We start from the raw sequence: 24,467 nt of genomic DNA on the forward strand, positions 1-24,467 counted from the left end.
AAGTAAAGCTTTTAGTATCCCTTTTCATTTTGGTTACTTTATAGATAACAGGGATTATATTTCTAAGTGAATTATAATGAATTTTTTATATGTCATAGCTACAAATATGACTCTAACCTAATTTTTTATGTGATAAATAAATGCCCTGGACCTTATTTAGTATATTTACCAAATGTTTTTATGGCAGAATTATCATTGTCTCCTCACATGTAATAAAAATAAAATTTTAATAAAATATATATTATTCAAGTTGTAAGTAAAGTAACATGGCTTAGTTTTTAATACATTTAAAATATAATGCCATATACTTTGCTTTTTATTATGTACTGACATACGTAAAGAGTTGTAGCCATTTGATTCTGAGACCTCCCGATAGTGACAGAAGCCATCACTTTATTTAATAAATTTGTCCACTGTTGGACTTCAGGGACATGTGATGACTTTACATAGGTATCAGTTACATTAAGTATGCAAAGAAAAACACTTTTGAGAAAGGTTGGGCACAATAGCCCCATACCTTATTTCTGTGTGCAAAGTAACTATATGCTCAAACAGGTATGTGTTAGGCTCATACTCTAGGCTCATAGAGTGTAGTGCCCCTATGCCTTAGGGTTGGTTTAAGAACATAAGTGTTTTCTATGAGAATCTTAAGTATCAAGATAGTTAATCTGATTTTTAAAAATGATTTTGTTTTCTTCTTTTCAGATCCAACCCTCTGTGGAACTTCTAAACATGTTTTATTTGTAGAAACATTATTTTCTACAAAATGAAGTCAGCACATTAATTGAAACCAGCATTTGTGTGGTTCTGACTCACCTGCTATGGTTCATGAAGCTTGAGATCTAAGGAGTACAGGGTCTTTTGCGATGACAATATGACTAATAGTAAAGGAAGATCTATTACCAGTAACACAAGTAGTGGTCCAAGTAGTGGAGGAGGTTTCGTAGACTGGACTTTAAGCTTAAATACGATTCAGTCTGATAAGTTTTTAAACTTACTGTTGAGTATGGTTCCAGTAATTTACCAGAAAAACCAGGAAGAGAGGCACAAAAAAGCAAATGGCATTTGGCAAGATGGATTATCCACTGCAGCACAGACTTTTACTAATCGATCTGAGCAGCACATGGAGTATCACAGTTTCTCAGAGCAGTCTTTTCATGGCAACAGTGGGCACACAGCATCAGGCTGCAGCCCCAAGTACGATGACTATGCCGGCTACAACTACTGTGACGGAAGGGACGCTGCAGAAACAGCTGCCATGTTACAGAATGAAGACGTGTCTAGCGATGGGGATGAAGATGCCGTTGTGGAAGTAAACCAGAAGTCACCCAAGGAGTCCAGTGGCGTCATGGCACTGCAGATACTTGTGCCATTTTTGCTAGCCGGTTTTGGGACAGTTTCAGCTGGCATGGTTTTGGACATAGTCCAGGTGGGTTTATCTCTTTGTTTACCTTCACTGCCTTTGTCGTTTTAAGTGCCTTAGGTGGGTTACTCATCACAAACATTTACTTTAGATTTAATTTATCCCTTAGTGAAAGGAACCCATGCTGGCTCGCACAGGGAGTCTGCTATTTCTAGGTGTGTTTGTTTTCCTTGAGAAGTTCTAAGAGAATGGTCTCATTTTGACTTTAAATAAACTCTTCGTAAAGTATTACAGTAATAAAGCAACCCCAAAATGGATAAATCAATTAAAGGCAAAACCCAATAAGTGTTATATTTAAATACTTCTTTTTGTTTTTTAGATAAAAACATATACTTGTTAAAATGCATTAAAACCATGCAGGGTATTAAATACAAGGTAAAAAGTCTTCCCTGTTCTTCCTCCTCGGAGGTTCCCTCCCTTCCCCTCCAGAGGCTGCCATTGTTAACAGTTGGTTGTGTTTACCTGCCGAGTGTTTTTTATGCTTTCATAATACATATGCACAGTTTCATTTTCAGAAATAAAAATGAAGTGCCATATATAGCTGCAAGTTATTTTCGTTGCTTCATAATACATCTTAGATTTTTTTCCAAACTAGTAACAAAGATACTCTGCATTTTAAAATGAGAGCTTGATATTCCATTGTATGTACATACCAAAGTTTACTTATTCACTCTCCCATGCTGGTGTTATAATGACTATGCTTAGAAATATATTTACACTATTTTCGTAGGTTAGGTTTTTAAAATGGGATTGCTGGGGATTAGGGTAGGTGTATAATGTTTAAAATTTATTAGAAACTGTCTGATTGACTTTCAAAACACTTGTACCAGTATATAATCCTGTCAATATATAAGTACTTTTATTTTTCTACGTCCGTATCAATCCATGTTAAATATTTTGATCCTTTTCATTTTTGGCAACTGATATATCGGAAAATGTTTTCATATTTTAATTAACAGCCTTTTAAAAAATTAAGTCTTTAATTATTATTAATGTTTAGCATGTTTTCATATGTCTGTTGACCATTCTTAGTTCTTCTGTGAATATTTCTTATATGAATTACTTTTATGTATGTGAGTCATTTTAAAAATGTATATGCTACTTATTGTTTTTAGGAGTCCTTAATGTAGTGTGGTTACAGAATTACCTATTATTATCATTATATTTCTAAAGTAATAAGTTGTTAAAATGTGGCATTCTCTTACTATCAGTTTTCATTTATCAGTCAGAGAAAGAGTCACATGCCTTTGTCCTTCATTGCTTCCTCCCTAAAAGAAATTTCAGGTCATTTGTGAAACTAAAAAGCTTTTCAACAGATAATATATATATTTTTTTAATGTTTTATTTATTTCTGAGAGAGAGACAGAGACAGCGTGAGCAGGGGAGGGTCAGAGAGAGAGAGAGGAGAGATACAGAATCAGAAGCAAGCTTCAGGCTCTGAGCTAGCTGTCAACACAGAGCCTCATGTGGGGCTCGAACCCACGAACGTGTGATCATGACCTGAGCCGAAGTCGAACGATCAACTGACTGAGCCACTCAGGCACCCCTCAACAGATAATATTTTCATCTAAATAGTAAACACATACACGAATAAGAACATAATTTCCACCATCGGTTGGATAAAGGATATAAAAACTATGTTAAGTATATTAAATTTTTAAGGAATCAGACAAGAAAAAGAAATGTAAAACTTTCACTATTTGAAGATGACATGATACCATATATAGAAAACCCTTAAGACTCCACCAAAACTTCTAGTACTGATAAAGAAATTCAGTAAAGTCACAGGATACAAAGTTCATATACAGAAACCTATTGCATTTCTATATATTAATAATGAAATAGCAGAAAGAGAAATTAAGAAAAATAATCCCATTACAATTGTACCAAAAGTAAGAAAATACCTATTATTAGATAACCAAGGAGGTGAAAGACCTGTACTCTGAAAACTATAAAACACTGATGAAAGAAATTGAAGATGACACAAACAAATGGAAAGATAGATCATGCTCATGAATTGGGAGAACCAATATTGTTAAAGTGTCCATACTACCTGAAACAACCTATAAATCTTATGCAATCCCTATCAAAATAACAACAGCATTTTTCAGAGAACTAGAACAAATAATACTTAAATTTTTGTGGAAACACAAAGACTCTAAATAGCCAAAAATCTTGAAAAAGAAGAGCAAAGCTGGTAGGCATCACAATCTCAAATTTTAAGACATACTACAAAGCTGTAGTAATCAAAATGGAGCAATTGGCTGGCTCATTTGGTAGAGCATGTGACTCTTGATCTTGGGATTGTGACGTCAAGCCCCACACTGGTCATAGAGTTTACTTAGAAAGAAAGAAAGAAAGAAAACCAGAATGGTACTGGTACAAAAAGAGACATGTACATCAATGGAACAGAATAGAGAGCCCAGAAACAAACCCATGCTTATATGGTCAATTAATCTATGATAAAGGACACAAGAATATACAATGGGAAAAAGTTAGTCTCTTCAACAAATGGCATTGGGAAAACTGAATGGCTACGTGCAAAAAAATGAAACTGGACCGGGGCGCTTGGGTGGCTTAGTTAGTTGAGCGTCCAACTTCGGCTCATGTCATGATCTCACAGCTTGTGAGTTCAGGCCCCACATTAGGCTCTGTGGTGACAGCTCAGAGCCTGGAGCCTGCCTCAAATTATGTTTCTTCCTCACTCTCTGCCCCTCCCCTGCTCACACCCAGTCTCTCTCTCTCTCAAAAATAAATAAACTTAAGAAAAAAAGAATGAAACTGGGCCACTTTCTTACACTATACACAAAAATGAACCCAAATGGAATAAAGACCTAAATATGAGCCTTGAAACCATAAAACTCCTAGAAGAAAGCACAGACAATCTCTTTGACATCAACCATAGAAACATTTTTCTAGATATGTCTCCTCAAACAAGGGAAATAAAAGCAAAGCTTAACTATTGGGACTACATCAAAATAAAGAGCTTTTGCACAGTGAAGGAAACCATCAACAAAACAAAAAGGCAACTGAATGGGAGAAGATACTTGTAAATGATATATCCAATAAGGGGTTAATATCCAAAATATATAACGAACTTCTTTTTTTTTATTTAAAAAATTTTTAAATGTTTTATTTATTTCTGAGATAGAGAGAGACAGACAGACAGACAGACACAGTGTGAGAATCCAAAACAGGCTCCAGGCTCTGAGCTGGCTGTCAGCAGAGTCCGACACGGGGCTTGAACCCACGAACTGCAAAATCATGACCTGAGTCGAAGCCAGACCCTTAACCAACTGAGCCACCCAGTCGCCCCAGTATATAATGAAATTCTACAACCCAACACCAAAAAATGGTCAGAGGACCTGAATAGATATTTTTCTGAAGAAGGTGTACAGATGGCTAACAGACACATGAAAAGATGTCAACATCAGCAATCAAGGAAATGCAAATCAAAACGACAGTGAGATATTGTCTCAGACCTGTCAGAATGGCTAAAATCAAATACACAAGAAATAACAAGAATTGATGAGCATGTGGAGAAAAAGGAACTTTCATGTACTATTGGTGAGAATGCAAATTGGTGCAGCCATTGTGGAAAACAGTATAGAGGTTTCTTAAAAAAATAGGAATACCATATGATCCAGTCATTTCATTTCTGATAATATTTACCAAAAGAAAATGAAGACACTAATTCAGAAAGCTATCTGCACCCTTGTGTTTATTGCAGCATTATTTACAATAGCCAAGATACAGAAGCAACCCAAGGGTCCATCGATAGATAAATTGATAAAGAAAAAGTGGTGTATAAATACAAGGGAATCTTTTTTTTTTTTTTTTAATATTTTTATTTATTTCTAGGAGAGAGAGAGAGACAGCGTGAGCAGGGGAGGGTCAGAGAGAGAGGGAGACACAGACTCTGAAATAGGCTCCAGGCTCTGAGCTGGCAGTCACCACAGAGCCCGACGCGGGGCTCGAACCCACAAACCGTGAGATTATGACCTAAGCGAAAGTCGGATGCTTAACCGACTAAGCCACCCAGGCGCCCCAAATACAATGGAATCTTATTCAGCCATGAAAAAAGAATGAGATCTTGTCATTTGGAACAACATGGATGAACTTAGAGGGTGTAATGCTAAGTGACATAAGTGAGAGAAAGACAAAAACAATATGATTTCATTTATACACCGAATTTAAGAAACAAAATGTACAAAGAAAAAAAGACCAAAAAACCCCACTCTTAAATATAAAGAACAAACTGATGATTGCCAGGGGGAAGGGGGGTGAGGGAATTGGTGAAATGGGTGATAGGGATTTCAGAGTGCACTTATCACGATGAGCACTAAGTAATGTATAGAATTGTGGAATCATATTATTGTACACCTGAAACTAATATAACATTGTATGTTAATTATACATAACTAAACATGTTGGGAGGGGGGAAAGAAACTTTGCAGATATAATTAACTTAAAGATACTGAAATGGGGAATTTTTTTTGATTTTCCAGGTGGGTCTTAATAAGAGAGAGACAGGTTAGGGGGAAAATATATTAAATTTTTGAATGGACTATAATACTAACAGGACCAAATTTACCTACTACCCACTTGAAATGCAATTGTTTCAAGTAATTACAATAGTATCACAACTGCTAAAATGAATAAACTGTTTTTGGTTAACATTTTATTATTATTTTTTAAAGTTTATTTATTTACTTTGAAAAAGAGAGAAAGGGGCTGAGCGGGAGAGAGAAGGAGGATCCCAAGCAATCTCTACACTGTCAGTACAGAGCCCAATAAGGGGGCTCAAACTCACAAACCATGTGATCACGACCTGAGCCGAAATCAAGAGCTGGCCACTCACCAACTTAACCACCCAGGCACTCTGATATTTTTTTTCCTGGTATATCAATTATTCTGAAGAAACACTTAGTATTTAGCTCTAGAATGATAACTTCTATAAGAATAATATATTAGAGTATAGATTTTGGAATATTTATACAGCTTATTATGTACATTCCTCTGGTATAATGTTTTTATACTATTCAAGATAGCAGCACGTATATAATTGGTTTATAATATTAAACTTTAGTGTTAAAAATTATAAAAACAAATGTTTTGAAAGATTTAATTTGAATGTTTTTTAAAACTTTTTATTTGTGAAATTTAACATACAGAGTATAGAAACCAAACATGTACAACTCAGTGAATTTTTATGACACAAACAACCATATAACTATCAGTACTTCATTAGTCTTCTATGCGTTCCCTTCTGATTGCTACCCTTTATTCCTCATTATCAAAGATAATCAATCAGTACTTCCTTGTCTTTATAAATGTGCATCATTAAATACCATTGTTTGGTTTTACTTAATTCTTCTAAAACTTTATACAATGAAGTGAAGAATATATAGTCCTCTGTGTCTGGCTTTTTGTTCAACATTATGTAAGTTTTATGAAATTTTAGTTCATTTAATTTTATTATTATATGTAATCCAATTAGGACTATGTCACAATTTATTTATTCTTCTATTGATGGATGTTGGGCTTTTGGTGTTTCCAGATTCTGGGTACACATGTGCATGCATTTCTATTGTATATATATATATATAGAAATGGAATTTCTGTGTCTTAGGATATCCAGATATTTAAATTTAGGTATGTCAAATGATTGTACCAATTTATAGATTAATTAGCTGTGTATGAGAGGTTTCATTGCTCTGTATTCTTATTTATACAAGGTATAAATTGTTTTTAGAAATTTTAGTATTGGAAATCATGAGGATTTCCCTCATGACTAATGTTGTTTATGGATCATTTATTTAGACATTAGTGATAAAGGTTTTTTGCCCATTTTATTATTTGATTGTCTTTCTCTTACTGACTTATAAGAATTATTTGTATATTCTGGATACAAGCCCTTTAGTTATATGTATTAAAAATATCTTTCCTCTTTCCTTCCTCTACAGCTTACCTTTTTACTTTCTCAATGGTGTGTTTTGATGAGCAGAAATTCTTAATTTTGATATAGTGCCTTTTCCTGTACTTTTCCATGGTTTGTAATTTTCGTTCTTGCTTAAGAAATCTTTCCATATTCTGTGATAATTAAGATATTCTCTTAAATTACCTTCTTAAAGCTTTGCTGTTTTGCCTTTTACATTTAGATCATTCGCTCCCTGGAATAATTTTTATGGAGAGTGTGAGGTAGGGGGGTCTTTTTTTTTTTTTTCCTTTCTACATAGACTTCCAATCGTGTCTGCACTATTACATAAGCAAAATATTTGCTATACATCAAGTTCCCATTTATGTGCAGACGTGTTTCTGGGCTTGCTATTCTGCTCCTTTGGTGTATTTATGTTGCTTGGCATTAATATCACACTATCTAGATATCTAGTAGAGAATGTTTTCTCCATGTTTTTCCTCAAAGTGCTTTGGTTATTCTTTTCCCTTTGCATTATACGTACATTTTAGTGTAAAGGCTTGTCAGTTTCCACACACACACACACAAAAGGTGTTGCAGTTGTGATTCAGATTGCATTGAATCTACCGGTAATTAGGAGGAGAATTGACTATAATGCTGACTGTTCTGATACACGTACATAGAACAGCCCTCTCCATTTATTTAGGTCATCGTTAATTTCCCTCTCTGATGTTTTAGAGTTTCAGAGCACAGGTCTTTTATACTTTTTGCTGGACTCATTCCTAATTATTTGATACTTTTTATGCTATTGTAAATGGTGTAGTTCTTTTAAAAATTCATTTTATGTTTTTGTGTGTTTATCTGTTGACCTTGTATCTAGCAACTTTGCTAAAATCACTAATATTAATTTATCTGGGGCACCTGGGTGGCTCAGTCAGTTAAGTGTCTGACTTCAGCTCAGGTCATGATCTTACTGTTTATGAATTTGAGCCCTGCGTTGGGCTCTGTGCTGATAACTCAGAGCCTGGAACCTGCTTTGGATTCTGTGTCTCCCTCTCTCTCTGCCCCTCCTCCACTCATGCTCTGTCTCCCTCTGTCTCAAAAATAAATTAACATTAAAAAAATTTAAAAAATAATCTATCTGTAGTTCTTTTGGAATTACTTCATTGTACCACCATGTTATCTGTGAATAACGACCATATTCATTTCTTTCTAAACCTTATATTTTGTTTATTTATTTTTGTGCCATTTTGTACTGGCTAGGACCTACAAAGCACTATAAAATAGAAGTGTTGAGAGCAGGCTTATCTTGTTCCAGATCTCAAAGAGAAAACTTTCAACAGTTCATCATGAAGTATGGTGTTTGCTGTTGATTTTTGTAATATTCTTTATCATATTAAGGAAGTTTCTTTTTCTAGTCTGCTAAGGCTTGTCTTAAAAATTATGAATGGATGTTGAATTTTGTCAACTACTTTGTTTTATTGATAACATTATATGATTTTTCCCTTTATTTGTTGCTGTTTTGAATTATATTGGTTATTATTATTATTTTAAGTTTATTTATTTATATATAGAGAGAATCCCAAGCAGGCTCGTACTGTCATCATGGAGCCTGATCTCACAATCATAAGATCATGATCTGAGCCAAAATCAAGAGTTGGATGCTTAACTGACTGAGCCACCCAGACACCCCTTGAATTATATTAATTAAACCAACCTTACATTTCTGGAATAAGTATAACCTGGTCATGATTTATTCTTCTGATTAATTCTGATTAGAATTCTGATTGGTTTTGCTAATATTTTGCATGGGATTTTTGCATCTATAATCATATGTAAGATTAGCCCATAAATGTCCTTCTCATAATGTCATTGGCAGTTTTCATTAAGGGAGTACTAGTCTCATGAATGAATTTGGAAATGTTCTCTTTTTTCCTCCTATTCTCTGTCAAGGTTTATGTCACTTTGTCATTATCTTTCCTAAGTATTGGGTAGAATTCTCTGATGAAGACATCTGGGCCTGCCATTTTCTGTGTGGCAATGTTTTTATTTACAGCTTGAGTTTCTTTAGAAGTCACAGGGTTAATCAAAATTTCCTTTTTGATTTTGTGTTTGGTAAGTTTATGTTTCTTTATTTTTCACCACTACATCCCTAGCAGGTTGAGTAGATAATAAATATTTGTTGAATGAAAGTTTAACAGTCACCATTTATTGAAGGTTTGCTGTAGGCTAGGCACTGCCATAAGCCCTTACATACAGCATCTTCTTTTAATCCTTACAAGACAACTGTAGGGAAGGTGTTATTGTCTCTGTTTTATAAAATAAAATACTTTGTTATTAAGTGATAGAGCTGAGGGTGGGCTCTTGGTCCAGATTCAGTATCTGTCCTCCTAACCCCTATACATTATGTAAATTTATGCATGTGAAAACTTTTGTAATCCTTTAAGGATGAAATACCTCTCCAGTAATAGAGTTTAGAGACAGTTTTATGTAACTAAAATAGTAAAGTTTGTCTTTGGTGCTGTCTTCGTCTATTTGGACTGGTATAATGAAATACTACAGACTGGCTGGCTTAAACATTAGACATTTATTTCTCCAGTTCTGGATGCTGGGAAGTCCAGGGTCAAGGTCCCAGGCTATTCACTTTCTCGTAAGAGCTCTATTTCTGGTTTGCAGAGGGCTGCCTTCTCTGTGCTCTCACATGCTGGACAGAGGCAAGCTCTGGTGCCTCTTCCTCTTATTATAAAAGCGCCAGCCCTTCCAGATGAGGGCTCTCCTCTTACGACTTCTTGTAACCTTTATCACCTCCTCATAAGCCCTATCTCCCAATACAGCCACACTGGGAGTTGGGATTTCAATATATATTTTATGAAGGTGACACAATTGAGTCCATGACCAGAGCTGATGCATGTGCTGCCGCAGCTGGATTATCAAATTCAAGACAAGGAGTTAAAGGGCCATTAGTGTCTTAAGGCAGTATTCTAAAATTCTAATATGTGACAGGTGGCCAATTAGGATTGACTGCTTGGCCATTATCTACCTTCTGTTTAGTAGGACATCTACTCCCTGGTTTATTTAAGACCTGCTCTAGTCCTGCCTCTCTGCTTTTTACTTTTATTCTTTAATTATTAGTCAACTTGGAGTTGTCAGTTGATGTTTGCTGAGAAAATTTGCCAAGATCACCTCTTTTGAGTTGAAGTAATAATTCGAAGATTGAGTTGTATACATATTTCCTCACTTTACAAATGAAGATTTTGAATGAGGCTCAGAGAGCTCACTCAGCTAGCAATCCCAATTTGGAATTTGTGCCCCAAAGTTTATGACTTTCTGTCGTAGTGGGAAATACAAATACATAGATTATGACTATAGTGTCTGACTGAATACTTGAGTATCTTTGGAGGTAAAGAGAGTGCTATAGGAATTCTACTGAAGTACCAAAAAGACGTGTAGGGATATAGAATGCTCTTTTTACATATTCAGGTTTACCCCAAGGAGTAAACTTTAGTCTAAACTACCTTTGTGTGCTTATGATTTATAGTATCACTTTATTAATCCTGGGCCCCAAATTAAAGAACTTGTAAAAGAGCATGGGAAGCACAATTATGGTACCTGGGAGATCAATGTTCAATAAATGGTGTAATATTAACAAGTATCATTCATTGAATGTTCTTCGTTAGTACATCGCATTACCTATCTGATGTTCAGGAGGATGCTGAGGTAGGTGATGTTATTTCCATTTTATGTACCAGGCTTAGACATTAAATTGTTTGCCTGAGGTCACACAACCGGTAAGTGGCTGAATTAAACCCAAGTTGGCTGACTGCATAACTCATGTTTTTAATTATTATACTATCTCCTCGTTGATAGGGGATGTATTTTATCTTTGGATCACCTCAGTGAGCCAGAACTTTTCTGTTCTAAGATATTGAAACCTATCTAACCAGTTAATTTAAGTGATTAAAAAAAAAAAAGAATGCATTGTCTTTTGTAACTGGGAGCAATAGGTATACAGTCTACCTGAGTTATAACTAGAACAGGGACTTAATTTTTTGATTACCTTCTCTCTATCTCTCATTTCAATTTCCATTTTGTTTGTTGCCCACATTCTCTCCTATTGTATATACCTCCTGATAGTCATGGGGTCATATCCTTTTAGTTTGTGTTACAAAGGGAAAGAATGAGCTGTTGTCTGTCTTCAGTTTGGAAAATTCTAAGGAAGAATTACGTGGAACTAGTCAATGTGACGAGGGAGATAAAATAATACGATCAGCCCTGTTTGAGTTACACTTCAATCTCAGGGGACAGATGGCCATTCAGATCAGCAACTTCACTAGAATCACAAAGAACTGAAACTTAACTGCTTCTTAAATAGAAGGGAGTGGATGTTGTTCCAAGGAAAATGGAGATGGAAAAGTGTGCAGAAGAGGCAAGAACAACACCTTGAGTGTAGTGACTCCTCATGTATAGGATTTGTCCCCTCCATGGTCTTTCTATTTATCTGTTTATCTGAGTCAGTGGTTTGCAAAGTGTGCTCCCTGAATCAGCAGCATCAGCATCATCTGGGAATTTAGATACATAAATTCTTAGGTTTTATCCCAGCCCTGAATCAGAAACCTAGGATGGGACCTAGCAAACAGCTTTTGCAAGCATTTCTGATGATTTTGATGTGGGCTCAAGTTTGAGAACTGCAAGTCTAAAGTAATGTAAGTTCCCTTCTTACTAGTAAATGGAGTTGGGTGGGATAGTTAGGCCATGTAGTCTTTGGTCCCACTTAAGTAGTACCCAGTCCAAAAGACCAGACTGATGCCTTACATAGAGCAGACGTCCCATAATTCCTTGTTGAATGAATGAGTGCATGCATGAAATAAAACAAACTCTACTTTGTTAAAAAGATTCCTAAATTTTGAAAATCAAACTTAGACTTTTAAATCATAGGATTCAGAATTGGAAATATTCTTAGAAAGCACCTAGTCTAAGCTCTTTGTCTTTTCTTCCCTTGCTAAAAATAAGCAAATGGTTTTAAATGATTTGCCTAGGAATGTACAGCTTATAGATAGCAGAGCCCTGTCTTGTGGATAAATCCTGTTCTCTGTATAACATGCTATGTGTGCATCTTGGGTCGTCTGTAGACTTAATCTATGGATTATATAAAGATTCTATAAAATGAGGTTATTGTTAGCTACCCATCCATCTAAAAGAAATTTAAGCAAACTGAGCTAATACCTTTGTAACTTCCTAGGTGAATTTATACTTAACATTAGAATATTATTGAAAGCTAATATCTACCAAACCCTGAGATCCTATTATGTTTTATGAAGACAGTATTATTGCAATGCTGAAAATATTGTTTTGAAGTAGAGGATAATACAGCTCTCAAGTAGTCCTTAGTTTATTACCACACTGCCAGTACAGTGTGTGTGTTTTGGAATTCAGAGAGAATGATGCAATACCTAAGTTGTGTTTCTAACTTGGGACTTTGAGTTAGGGCTATTTTTCTGATATGGAAAGTAGAGTGGTCAGAGAGAAAAGGGATGCTTTGTTGAAGTTTTGTGGACACAATACTAGTGTTTTAAAAGTGCAGAGAGAGAGTAAGAGGGCAGTATCACAAAGCTAAGAAGGCATCACCATGTTTGTCTCCTTAGAAAGCATAGCTATAGTTTCAGAGTTTGTTTTAAGATAAAATACCTCCTTTAATATAGCTGTGAGCCCAGGAAGGCACTAGCACTCCCTCTGCTGTAATGGTTCTGGTTGTTATTTAAAAAACAATACATGGACTTTCGCTTCCAGGAAGCTATAGTGAATGTACTGTTACCTATCCTTCCCAGTAAGTACAGTAAGACAAAACATGCAAAAAAAAAAAAAAAAAAAAGTCCTGGAAACCTGATGTAAAACAAACCTGAGAAGCCTGTGTAAAAGGTGGGAAGAAGAAAGCAGGCTGGGTAAGCCCCTTTTGCTTCATAGACCCCAGATTTGTAGCTAAAGAGGCCAGCAACCTGGGAATGCCAACAGATGCAAACAAGAAAAGCCTGCTCTCTCTAAAGGCCTAGGGAAGGGGCAGTCTGGCAAGACAGAACTCCGGTAGACAAGAAGTGTTCTAGCGTAGCCAGCCTTGACGGAAAGAACTGTGCTCTCACTCACACACCCAGAGCAGCAAAGGCTCAGTTCAGGGCTTAGACTTCAACCTCAAGGGGCTGTCGTGAACAACATGGATGCACATGGAGGGTGTTATTTTAAGTAAAATATGCCAGAAGGAAAGATAGATATTGCATGGTATCACTTATATGTGGAATTAAAAAAAAAAAAAAGTCAAACTCATAGAAACAGTAAAATAGTCCTTGCTGGGGAATGGAGGAGATGGAGAGAGGCTGGTTAAAAGGTACCAACTTTTCAGTCATAAGATGAATAAGTTCTGAGGGTTTTGTGTATAGTATGGTGACTAGAGTTGATCATCCTGTACTGTATAATACTTTCTACATTAGAGAGTAGGTTTTAAGCATTTTCATCAAAGAAAGAAAAGGTAACAGTATGAATTGATGGATGTGTGAATTAACTTGATGGAGGGACTTTTCACAGAGTGTATATCAAAATATCATGTGGTACATTTTAAATATATTACAGGTTTTTCAATTATATGTCAATAAACCTGGGTGGGAAAGCGGTGGTATTGAGATACCCCAGCACTTCAGCCAGGGTGTTATCAGAGAAGGGCAGGTAGTGTGCCAGCACTTTCCCTTAGTTGGCTAATAATGACAGCCCCTGAGAGAACTAAAAGGAGAAATAGAAAAATCCACAATTAGAATTAGAGTCTTCAAAGCCCTTCTCTCAATAATTGATACAACAACTTCATAGAAAATCAGCAAGGATATAGAAGGATTCGGTAACACCACCGTCCAGAAAGATCTGATTGACATTTACAGACCACTCCACCTGAAAACAGCAGCACACACATTCTGTTCCAACTGTTATAGATCATATACCAAGAGAGACCATGTCCTGGGCCATACACCAAGCCTCAACTAGTTTAAAATATTGAAATCATTCAGACTGTGTTCTTTAATTACAATGTAATCAAACTAGAAATCAGTAACAGATGGACTAATCAAAACAGATTGAACTAAATCAAATAAAATTTTTGCTCTGTGACATTTTTTAAAATTTATTTATTTTGGAGAGAGAGAGAGAGAGCATGTATGCAGGACAGGCAGAGAGAGAGAGAGGGAGAGAGAGAATCCCAAGATTAGTACAGAGCCTGATGCAGGGCTCCAACTCATGAACCATGAGATCATGACCTTAGCCAAAATAAAGAGTCAGATGCTTAACTGACTGAGCCACCCAGGTGCCCCTGAATGACCTTGTTAAAAGAATAAAAAGCAGCTTTGCAGAGTGGAAGAAAATACTTGCAAACTACATATCTGACGAAAGACAACAGTATGTAAAGAACTCTCAAAGCTGAACAGTTAAAAAAAAATTAGAAAACTGGCAAAAGACATAGAGACATTTTACCAAAGACTGTGTACAGAGGGCAAATAAACATGAAATGTTCTGACATCTTTAGCCATTAGGGAAATGCAAGTGAAAAACTCTATGAGAGATCAGACCTATCAGAGTGGCTATAATAAAAATAGTAAAAATATGAAGTGCTGTTGAGCATGTAGAGAAGTGGTATCACTCATGCATTGCTGATGGGAATTTAAAATAGAACAGCTACTCTGGAAAACACCTTGACAGTTAAAACATGCGTGCGCGCGTGCGGGCGCGCGCACACACACACACACACCCCTACACACACTAACTAAAACATAATGTTAACCATCATATAACCTAGCAATTGCATTCCTGGGCATTTATCTCAGAGAATGAAGACTTGTATTCACACAAATCCTGTACCTGAATATTTATAGCTGCTTTATTCATAACAGCCAAGAAGTGGATACAATCCCAATAGCTGAATGGTTAAATAAACTTGGGTAAATCCATGTGATGGAATATCACTCCTCAACAAAAAGGAACAAACTATTGCATGTGGCATGCAGTGATCTAGATGAATCTTGGAAACATTATGCTGAGTGAAAAAAGCCAATCTCAAAAGGTTATACTTACTTCATTTGTATAACATTCTTGAAATGACAAAATTATAGAATGAAGAAAGATTAGTGGTTGCCAGGGATTAAGAAGGTGCTGGGAGTGGTGAGCAGTGGATGGGACTATAAACTGGCAGTAGGAGGGATTCTTGTGGTATCTTGACTGTATCAGTGTTAATATCCTGGTTATGATATTGCTCACTACTGTTTTGCAAAATGTTACCATTGGGGGAAATCGGGTAATGGATACATGGGTGAGATCTCTCTGTATTTTTTTTTATAACTGCATGTTAATGTATAATTATTTCAAAATGAAAAGTTTAATGAAATTATATGTATCTGAGAAAGCATACTTAAACTGCATGAAAGAATATATAATGGAGAAAGTAGTGTGTCCCTGCCTGTATGTGCCTCTCTCCTATTCCCTTCCTTAGTACCATTACTTTTTGTTCTGTGTCTCCTTCAATAGACATCACATGTGCGCACATGTGTGCATGTGTGTATTTGCTAGAGACACAAACAATACTTCTATTCACCTTGCTTTTCTTAATTTATCTTGGAGCTCTTATATAGGTTTACACATATTTACCAAATTCTTCTCCAGCTATGTGATGCTCTGTTGCAAGGATGTATCATTTTTTATTATTTTTCTACTGTTACCTAATGAAGGGGATTTAAATTGCCTCAAATTTTTTGCTATTATGAATAGTGATGAACTAAGTAAAGTCATTATTTATATGTATTTAAACTCATGTTCACGTTTATTTGTAGGGTAAATTCCTTGACATAGAGGTTTTCAGTTGAAAATTATGTGCATTTTATATATGTATATTTAAGTTGCCAAATTCCCCCAAAGAAGTTAAACCTTAACATTCTCACCAAATGTGTCATAGAGTGCCTACTTCCTTATACTCTTTCCAGTAGAGTACTATCCAGGTTTTTGATCTTTACAAATCTCACAGATGAAAATTTATCACATTTTAATTTGCATTTATCTGATTATGTATGAGATTGACAATTTTGTCGTATGTCTGAAAGTGAATGGGTTTAAATTTTTTTATGTTTTTATTTAATTTTTGAGAGGGAGAGGAGCAGAGAGGAGGGGGACAGAGGATTTGAAGCAGGCTCTGCACTGATAGCAGTGAGCCTGATGTGGGGCTTGAACTCACTAACCGTGATTCATGACCTGAGCTGAAGTTGGACACTCAACCAACTGAGCCACCCAGTTGCCCTTGAATAGGTTTACTTTTTTAAACTATATCAAAATAAGAAACAAACTTCTCCACATTTGGAGTATATATGTTTCATAAAATTGCATAAACTTCTTTTACCAATTAGACTTTTTTTTTCAAAATTTTTAAATATTTTTATTTATTTCTAGGAGAGAGAGAGAGAGAGACAGCGTGAGCAGGGGAGGGTCAGAGAGAGAGGGAGATACAGACTCTGAAACAGGCTCCAGGCTCTGAGCTGGCAGTCAGCACAGAGCCCGACGTGGGGCTCGAACCCACGAACCGCGAGATCATGACCTAAGCGAAAGTCGGATGCTTAACCGACTAAGCCACCCAGGCACCCCCCCAATTAGACTTTTTAAAACTTTTGCTGTGTATTTTATTTATTTCTTTATTTTAATGTTTATTTATTTTTGGGGAGGAGGGGCAGAGAGAGAGGGAAGGCAGAGAGAGAGAGAGAATCCAAAGCAGGCTCTGCACTGACAACAGAGAGCCTGATGTAGGGCTCAAACTCAGGAATGGTAAGATTGTAACCTGAGCTGAAGTTGTGCTTAACCGACTGAACCACCCAGGAACCCCTAAACTTTTGCTGTTTATTTTATTTAAAGAAAAAAAATTTTAATGATATTTGTTTATATTTGAAGGAGAGAGAGAGAGAGTTTGAGTAGGGAAGGCAGAGAGAGGGGGAGACACAAAATCCAAAGAAGGATCCAGGCTCTGAGTTGTCAGCACAGAGCCCAACACGGGGCTCAAACTCACGAGCTTCAAGATCATGACGAGTCAAAGTCGGATGCCCAGCTGACTGAGCCATCCAGGCGCCCCTTGCTGTTTATTTTAAAGTTAGGAGTCTATTGGGGCGCCTGGGTGGCTTAGTCGGTTAAGCGTCCGACTTTCTCTTAGGTCATGATCTCGCGGTTCGTGGGTTTGGGCCCCGCGTCGGGCTCTGTGCTGACTGCCAGCTCAGAGCCTGGAGCCTGTTTCGGAGTCTGTGTCTCCCTCTCTCTCTGACCGTCCCCTGCTCACGCTGTCTCTCTCTCTCTCTCCTAGAAATAAATAAATAAAAAAGTTAGGAGTCTATGGATCTGTTCCTCAACTTATTTAATTATTATTATTTTTTTAAAGTTTCATTTTTGTTTTTCCTCTTGGCTATTAAAAGATTTTTAGGTTTTGAATCTAATGAATATGTACAAGCATTCTGACATTGCATTCGATGTGTGAGTACTTCACCAAGGTTCTGGATATTGAAAGAAGTCCAAAATTAGGTGAGATCAGAAGTTGATTTCCTTTAGGGCAAGTTCTTGTGGAGAAGTTTAGGGATTCATAATAATATACATAGCCTCAGAGGACATGTTTTTATCATGGCAAAATTTTTTAAGTAGGTGAAATTTATTTTTTTTGCACTAGTCGCCTCAGCATCCCCTTTCTGGACTTTTTTTTTTTTTTTTTTTTCTCATTACCGCCTGCCAGGAAATTAACTGGTAATAATATATCTTGGTGTTATATAGCTAATAAACCTTCAATATTCCTATCCATTACTATGTACAGGTACAGTCCTAAGCACAAACAGATGAGGTAGGTTCAATTATGTCCTGTTTTAGATGAAGAAAGTAAAGCATAATTTTGTCCAAGTCACATAGTACAAGTAGTAGACTCAGAATTTCCCCCCAGGTATCTGACCCTGAAGCCCTTCCCTTTGACTAAGTACTGTACTACTTCTCACTAACCTCATATACCCCAAATGCTGTCTCTGGACACTCCAGTGTTGCTGTGGGAGTTTTAGAAAATTCTGGAGGAAACATGGTGGCATCTCTTGGACACTCTACAGACTCAAGGTGGTTCATTATTTCAACATTATATCACACAACATTTCTCTTGATGACTAGATTTTCAGTGGTGCTGTGAAAAAAAGCAAGTGTCACACAAAAACCAATACTGAACAAGAAATGAAGGTGGCAGTTTCCAATTCGAAGGTTTGAGAAGTTGTGCAGTGACCCACAAGTACACACACCCTATTAATAAGTAATTATGGTGATATGATATAAAATAATATTTTTTTCAATGTATTTGTGTTATTACTACAAATGGCTACTAAATTGTTAGGAAATAAATATTTGCTAAGTTGTTTGGACCAATTTCTTAATAAATAGGCTGTTGGGTATTTCTTTTGGCCTGGGGTATCATGAAAACTGAGAATATTTGGAAACTTCCAGAAGCATGCCTCTGCACGTGTAGGGAAAAGAATGTAGAACTTATTTGGCATGAGATAGGAAATCAATCATTGACCATTTTTATTATATCCATGCTAAGGTGTTAGTGCCTTTATAGTATTTCTCATGGGAGTATTTGATTTGAATTGAACTTGGAAAGGGTGAGAGTAACCAAAAGAAGTACATCCCAATAGATTCAGTGTGATGACATGTAGGAGCTAGACTGATAGAGAAATTCGGATAGTATTCTGGTGTTTCTAAAATTAAGTCATATAGGTAGGTGTCTTAAAATTATGACCTAGGTAAAATGTATTCCTGAATTGTCTGATTTGTTAAGAATGTACCTATCGCACAGGTTTGTTATGTCTTAAATGAGTAAGGCTAAGGAACGGTACCTGGCACGTAAGCCATCTATGAATCTTGAATACTGTTAATATTTTGCTAGTGTTATTACCTGTTGTTATTCATCATCATTGTCATTATCACTATCACCTTGGAAGGAGGCATATCCCACTAGCACAGCATAATTTTTAATCCACTGTAAAACATGGACAAGATTGTGAAGTTTTTGGCAGGTTAAGAAATCTGGGATGCAGCTGGGCCCTCAGAGCTTTTTTTAGGCTCATCCTTAACTGGCTTGAACCCTGGAGGGATTCCCTTGCATTTCCTTTGAACCAGGATTTTACCAGAGACTGATCTGATAAACATTTCTTCAACTCTTAATTAAGGCCCTAGTTCTACACCTATTTGGAACAAACTCTAGGGTAACTTTGGGGACAAACTGGATTTTTCTTTCATTTATCTGGTGGATTTAAGTTTTACTTCTCTCACCTGTCCTGTCTTGGTATTAATGACAAAATTGTGTTCTTGATTTTTGGGGGTGCATACATCAATATGTTAGTCCATAAAGTCCCTTGATGCAACAATCACCTCTTAATAATGTTAGTAAAATAGCAGATTGAGCTCTTAAGGGATTTGTGTGGGTTTTTTTTTTCACTTTATAAACCACTTCAATATGTTACTTTCCGCAAGGGCTAGAGAGGGCAGAGTAGACATTGAAATCCAGAAGACACATGACTCATCCAAGATTGTGTGGCTAGATTATGGCAGATCCATGTCTAGAACGACAAATTTTCTAATTTCCAACTTAGTGCTTTTTAAATGATCCTATGCTCTGCAGCCTCTTGCCTCACACCCTATAATGGGTACCACAACATGGGATGACTCAGAATTCTTGATGTCCATTGTTGGTCTTGTCTTCTGGCCTTGGTAAAATAATTGAACTTTTCTGAATCTTTATTTCTTCATCTGTGAAACTGGATAATATATTACTGTAATCTTCCTGTGGAGTTGTAATTAGTGTGGAACCAAGATTCAAATCCAGATGTTCTGGTTCTTGAGTCTATGCTCTTAACTACTAGCTACACTGACTCTTATCTTCATTAATGGATAAAGTAAAATTTAAGGGCATCAGACTTGTGTAACAAGCTAGAGGTTATTTGGGGTTGTAACGATCGCATCAGCTATCGCTCCCAATGTAAATGAATCTTCTAAAGCAACTCAAGGCTCCAGAGCTCTGGAGAATTGGGTTAAGCTAAATGTTCACTGACTAAATGACTTGTGTTGTTCAAAATGTGGATGCAACATTGGAAAAGATGGCTGAGATTTTTAGAAATGTCCTTTTTTAAAGTGTTTTTGAACGAGTGTCAGAAAATTGTTATGTTTTTTTTCTTACAGCACTGGGAGGTGTTCAAAAAGGTGACAGAAGTTTTCATTTTAGTTCCTGCACTTCTTGGTCTCAAAGGGAACTTGGAAATGACGTTGGCATCCAGATTATCCACGGCAGTAAGTTTTTTCCTACTACTAAGTATATATATTACCTATGCTGTTTCTTTCTGTGAAGGAGAATTTGTACCAGGAATTTTGTTTTCCCTCTATCTGATAAATTTCTGGATCTCAGGGATATGATAAGTGGTAATGCCTTATAGCATACCCTGAATGTTCTCTGGGTTGGCTAATTTGCAAATAATAGGCTCTCATTTATCCTGAGAAGTAGTATACTTGCCTCATTTTACTCCAGGGCATTCTGGCATTTATCGTCAGCGCTTAAGACATGGGACAAATCAGGTATTGAGATTCGTTATAGTTCAAAGGTTGGTTGATTGGTATTTATACCTTTTGAGATTATAAAAGTAATACAGCCTTGTTGTAAAAACTGAAGAAAAGGGAAAGATTATAAAGAAGAAAATTTAAAACTACCTAGAGATAGTAATATCTTAATATTTTGGTATAGATCCTTCTATACTTGAATCTATTCTTATACATAGTTAGGTATATCAGAGTAGATACATACTGTATATTCTAAAAAAGAACGGTAATAATATATATTGTCTCTTAAAATCTGTGATATCCATTTGAAGATATACCCTCATCATCTTTCCACATCGACAAATATAGGCCTATATTATCTTTATTGGCTGTGTACTTTTCTGTTACATAGCTCTCTTGTAGTTTAGTCTGTCGTCTATTATTGGATATATAGGCTCCTTCTGATGTTTTGTTATTATAAACAATGTTATAATGAATAATTTTGTACAGACAGTTTTGCATTCTTTTATTTCTTTGGGGCAGATTTTAGGATTGTAATTAAACTGTTCAGAAAAAAAATGCATTCTTTCAAAGCCTTATCTTCATATGCTAAATCCTCATCCAGAAAAGTTAAATATTTAAAAAAAATATTGCCACTAACAGGGTTCTGAGTTATTTTTAGAAGCCTAAAAGGCCATTGTTTTCTCACTGTAACATTTGTTGGGGTTCACCATTGTGCCACCAAATTATGTTGATTAAAATCACATAGTGTGGTTCACGTCAATGAACCATCTACCCATTTAATGTTAGTCCAAAATTAACTAAACCTTCAGAGGGTATGACTAATTGCAGAACCTTTAGTTTATGAAGTTGGGTTTTTGTTTGTGTTTTTTTAAAGATGCTATAGCAAATGAATCCATCTACGAACTAGGGGAAACTTTTTGCATGTCTAAAGCTGAACAGCTGTGTTGGTGATGGGAGTACTCTCTCCTCCCCTTTTCCTCATCCCGCTGCTGCCCCCCCCCCCCCCCCCCCCCCCCCCCCCCCCCCCCCCCCCCCCACCCTCAACTGTAAGTTCCCTAAGGCTTCCTGAGTAAAGCAGATGCTTGGAAAGGAGATAAATGCATGGCATTAAATAATGTTTTATTAACATTATTGACTTGCTCAGTTAAGAGAAAATGCTTCGTATGCCCTATGAACCTTCTAAGCTCCCTGTTATATATGAAAGGTCATGTAGCTAAACTCTGCCCAGGACCATAGTGAAATATTGGGTATTAGTGTGCTCTCATAATGTGCCAGGACTGCCTACAAGAGTATCTTATAGCAACCCTATGAGATAAGCACTATTATTCCTGTTTTTAGAGAAAGAACTGAGGCCTTAGAATAGCTAAGTGACCTTCCTGAAGACACAGAGCTATCATATAATGGAATAACTCACATTCTAGAACATTCCCTTCTACTTGCACAGGATAACTGAGTCAAGAGTTTATAAAACAAATAAATAACCTCAGTAACAAACACATAATCGTCTCCTCTGCATTGTAAGGATGCTTTCCTGAAGTCTTGGTCTTAGCACCAATATACGATATTTTTTGGTACTTAATATTTTAAAACTTTGGTATTATTTCTTTTAATTTTTTAATTTGAGACAGAAAGAGAGAGAGAGAGAGAGAGAGAAAACATGCGTGTGCAAGTTGGGGAGAGGCAGAGAGAGTGAGAGAGAATCTTAAGCCACGCTGAGCATGGAGTCTGATGTGGGGCTCCTTCCCATGACTCTGACATCATGACCTGAGCTGAATTTAAGAGTTGGATCGTTAACTGACTGAACCAGCCAGGCGCCCATGTTATTTTTTAAGACTATTAAAGATACAGTCCTGTTACTTATTTTTGTAATCAGTTGATGAGCTAGAAACATGTAGGGGTATCAGCTAGTCACTAAAGTGTAGCCAGACCTTGGTAGAATTATTTGGGTATTTTCACTTTAGTCTATAATTTTGCATGTCATCATTGTAAGTATTGAATATTAAAGGAACTGGAGAATAATAGAAATGAAACCTCTTTGGATTGTAACATAAAAGTGTAAGGTGACCTTGGAACATCCTGTAGCAGAAGGCAAAATGCTAACCAAAAAAATGGGGAGTGGGGGGGCGTGCCTTGGTGTTAGCTGAATATTGATTTTCACACTTAGTATATGAGTCTTAAAAACAACTTTTATGTAGTCTTACCAATGTTTTAAGAGTTAGTGAAATTATATACATGTGTTCGTCTGCCATCTTTTCACAGTGATTTACATTTGCATTATATTTTAAGAACTGGTGGGTCAGCAAGGTAGAACTCAATCCAAGAGGCTTCTTGGAAGGACAGGAGAATAAAAAAGGTCTTGAAAAACAGAACTGGCAACAGTGAAAGGAAAACAAAGTCATTAGAATGAGAATTAAAAGGTAGCTCTAGTTTCATTTTGTTGGAAAATGAACTTTGTTCTGATAAATATAGTTAGGAACACGAGCTTTTAAGCAACTTGATAGCTTAGCCTGGAAAACTGAAATTTTGGCTAGCTTATCTCAAAGAAAATATTTCTAAAAGCAACATTCTTTTTTTTTTTTTTTTTAAATGTTTTATTTATTTCTAGGAGAGAGAGGGAGAGACGGCATGAGCAGGGGAGGGTCAGAGAGAGAGGGAGTCACAGACTGAAACAGGCTCCGGGCTCTGAGCTGGCAGTCAGCACAGAGCCCGACGCGGGGCTCGAACCCACGAACCGCGAGATCATGACCTAAGCGAAAGTCGGATGCTTAACCGACTAAGCCACCCAGGCGCCCCCTAAAAGCAACATTCTTGAGCATTCTCCAGTATTTGTTTAGATTCAAATAATAGATTAAACATGTCACTCCATTTTGAAATAGGCCATGCTGTAGGGAATCCGGTTAAAAAGGAATATGCTGTGAATTAATTTCTGTGTAATTTGGTCACATATTACCATTAACACTGCCTTTTTAATCTCAATTTTTTAATTAATTTAATTTAATCTTAATCTTTTAATTTGAACTTTAGTGTCTTTTTGTTGTGGCATTTATATTTTATGTTAGATACTGAAATCTAAAGTCTGGTTACATTTATTTGTTCATATCTAAGAGAGTGGAACTCCAGAGCTAATTAGAAGCAAAGCCCATGGGAGGGGTTATCAACCAATGTTTCACCAGTGAGTAGCTGTGCCTTTCTTTGGGGAGGTAGGGGTGCAGTTGATGTCTTCCATAGATCAAGAATTTTGTCACTGATTATAAGATATTTGAGTCACAAATTGAAGAAATTACCTAGTTTTCTAAGTAATAAAAATACCATAAACTAGATGAATATACCATGTTATACTAGCTTGAAGCCATGAGTTACTACTTTTCTATCTACTAATGTGTTTACTTTTATTTTTTGTTTTTATTTTTTTGCTCAAAAAATGTTAATAGCAACTTTATTAATAATGGCTCTAAACTGGAAGCAACACAGATGTATTTTTATTTTTTGAGGCTATTT

The 24,467-nt window shown here is 36.3% G+C and overlaps 1 protein-coding gene across 5 annotated transcripts in view; it reads left to right on the forward strand.

Annotated features, from left to right (window-relative positions):
* SLC41A2 (solute carrier family 41 member 2) overlaps positions 1-24,467 on the forward strand; it is a 127,760-nt gene that overhangs the window by 25,204 nt on the left and 78,089 nt on the right. For all 5 annotated transcript variants that reach the window (XR_005531856.1, XM_039252905.1, XM_039252903.1 and 2 more), the window contains exons 2-3: positions 706-1,429; positions 20,595-20,702. Coding sequence is in view for 4 of the 5 variants with exons in the window: in XM_039252905.1 (XP_039108836.1) it covers positions 875-1,429; positions 20,595-20,702 (663 nt within the window). In the remaining variant the exon portion in view is untranslated. The remainder of the gene's footprint in view (positions 1-705; positions 1,430-20,594; positions 20,703-24,467) is intronic.

The sequence above is a fragment of the Hyaena hyaena genome, unplaced genomic scaffold (genome assembly GCF_003009895.1).
Source record: "Hyaena hyaena isolate Hyena2069 unplaced genomic scaffold, ASM300989v1 scaffold_432, whole genome shotgun sequence".
Classification (NCBI taxonomy): Eukaryota; Metazoa; Chordata; class Mammalia; order Carnivora; family Hyaenidae; genus Hyaena; species Hyaena hyaena.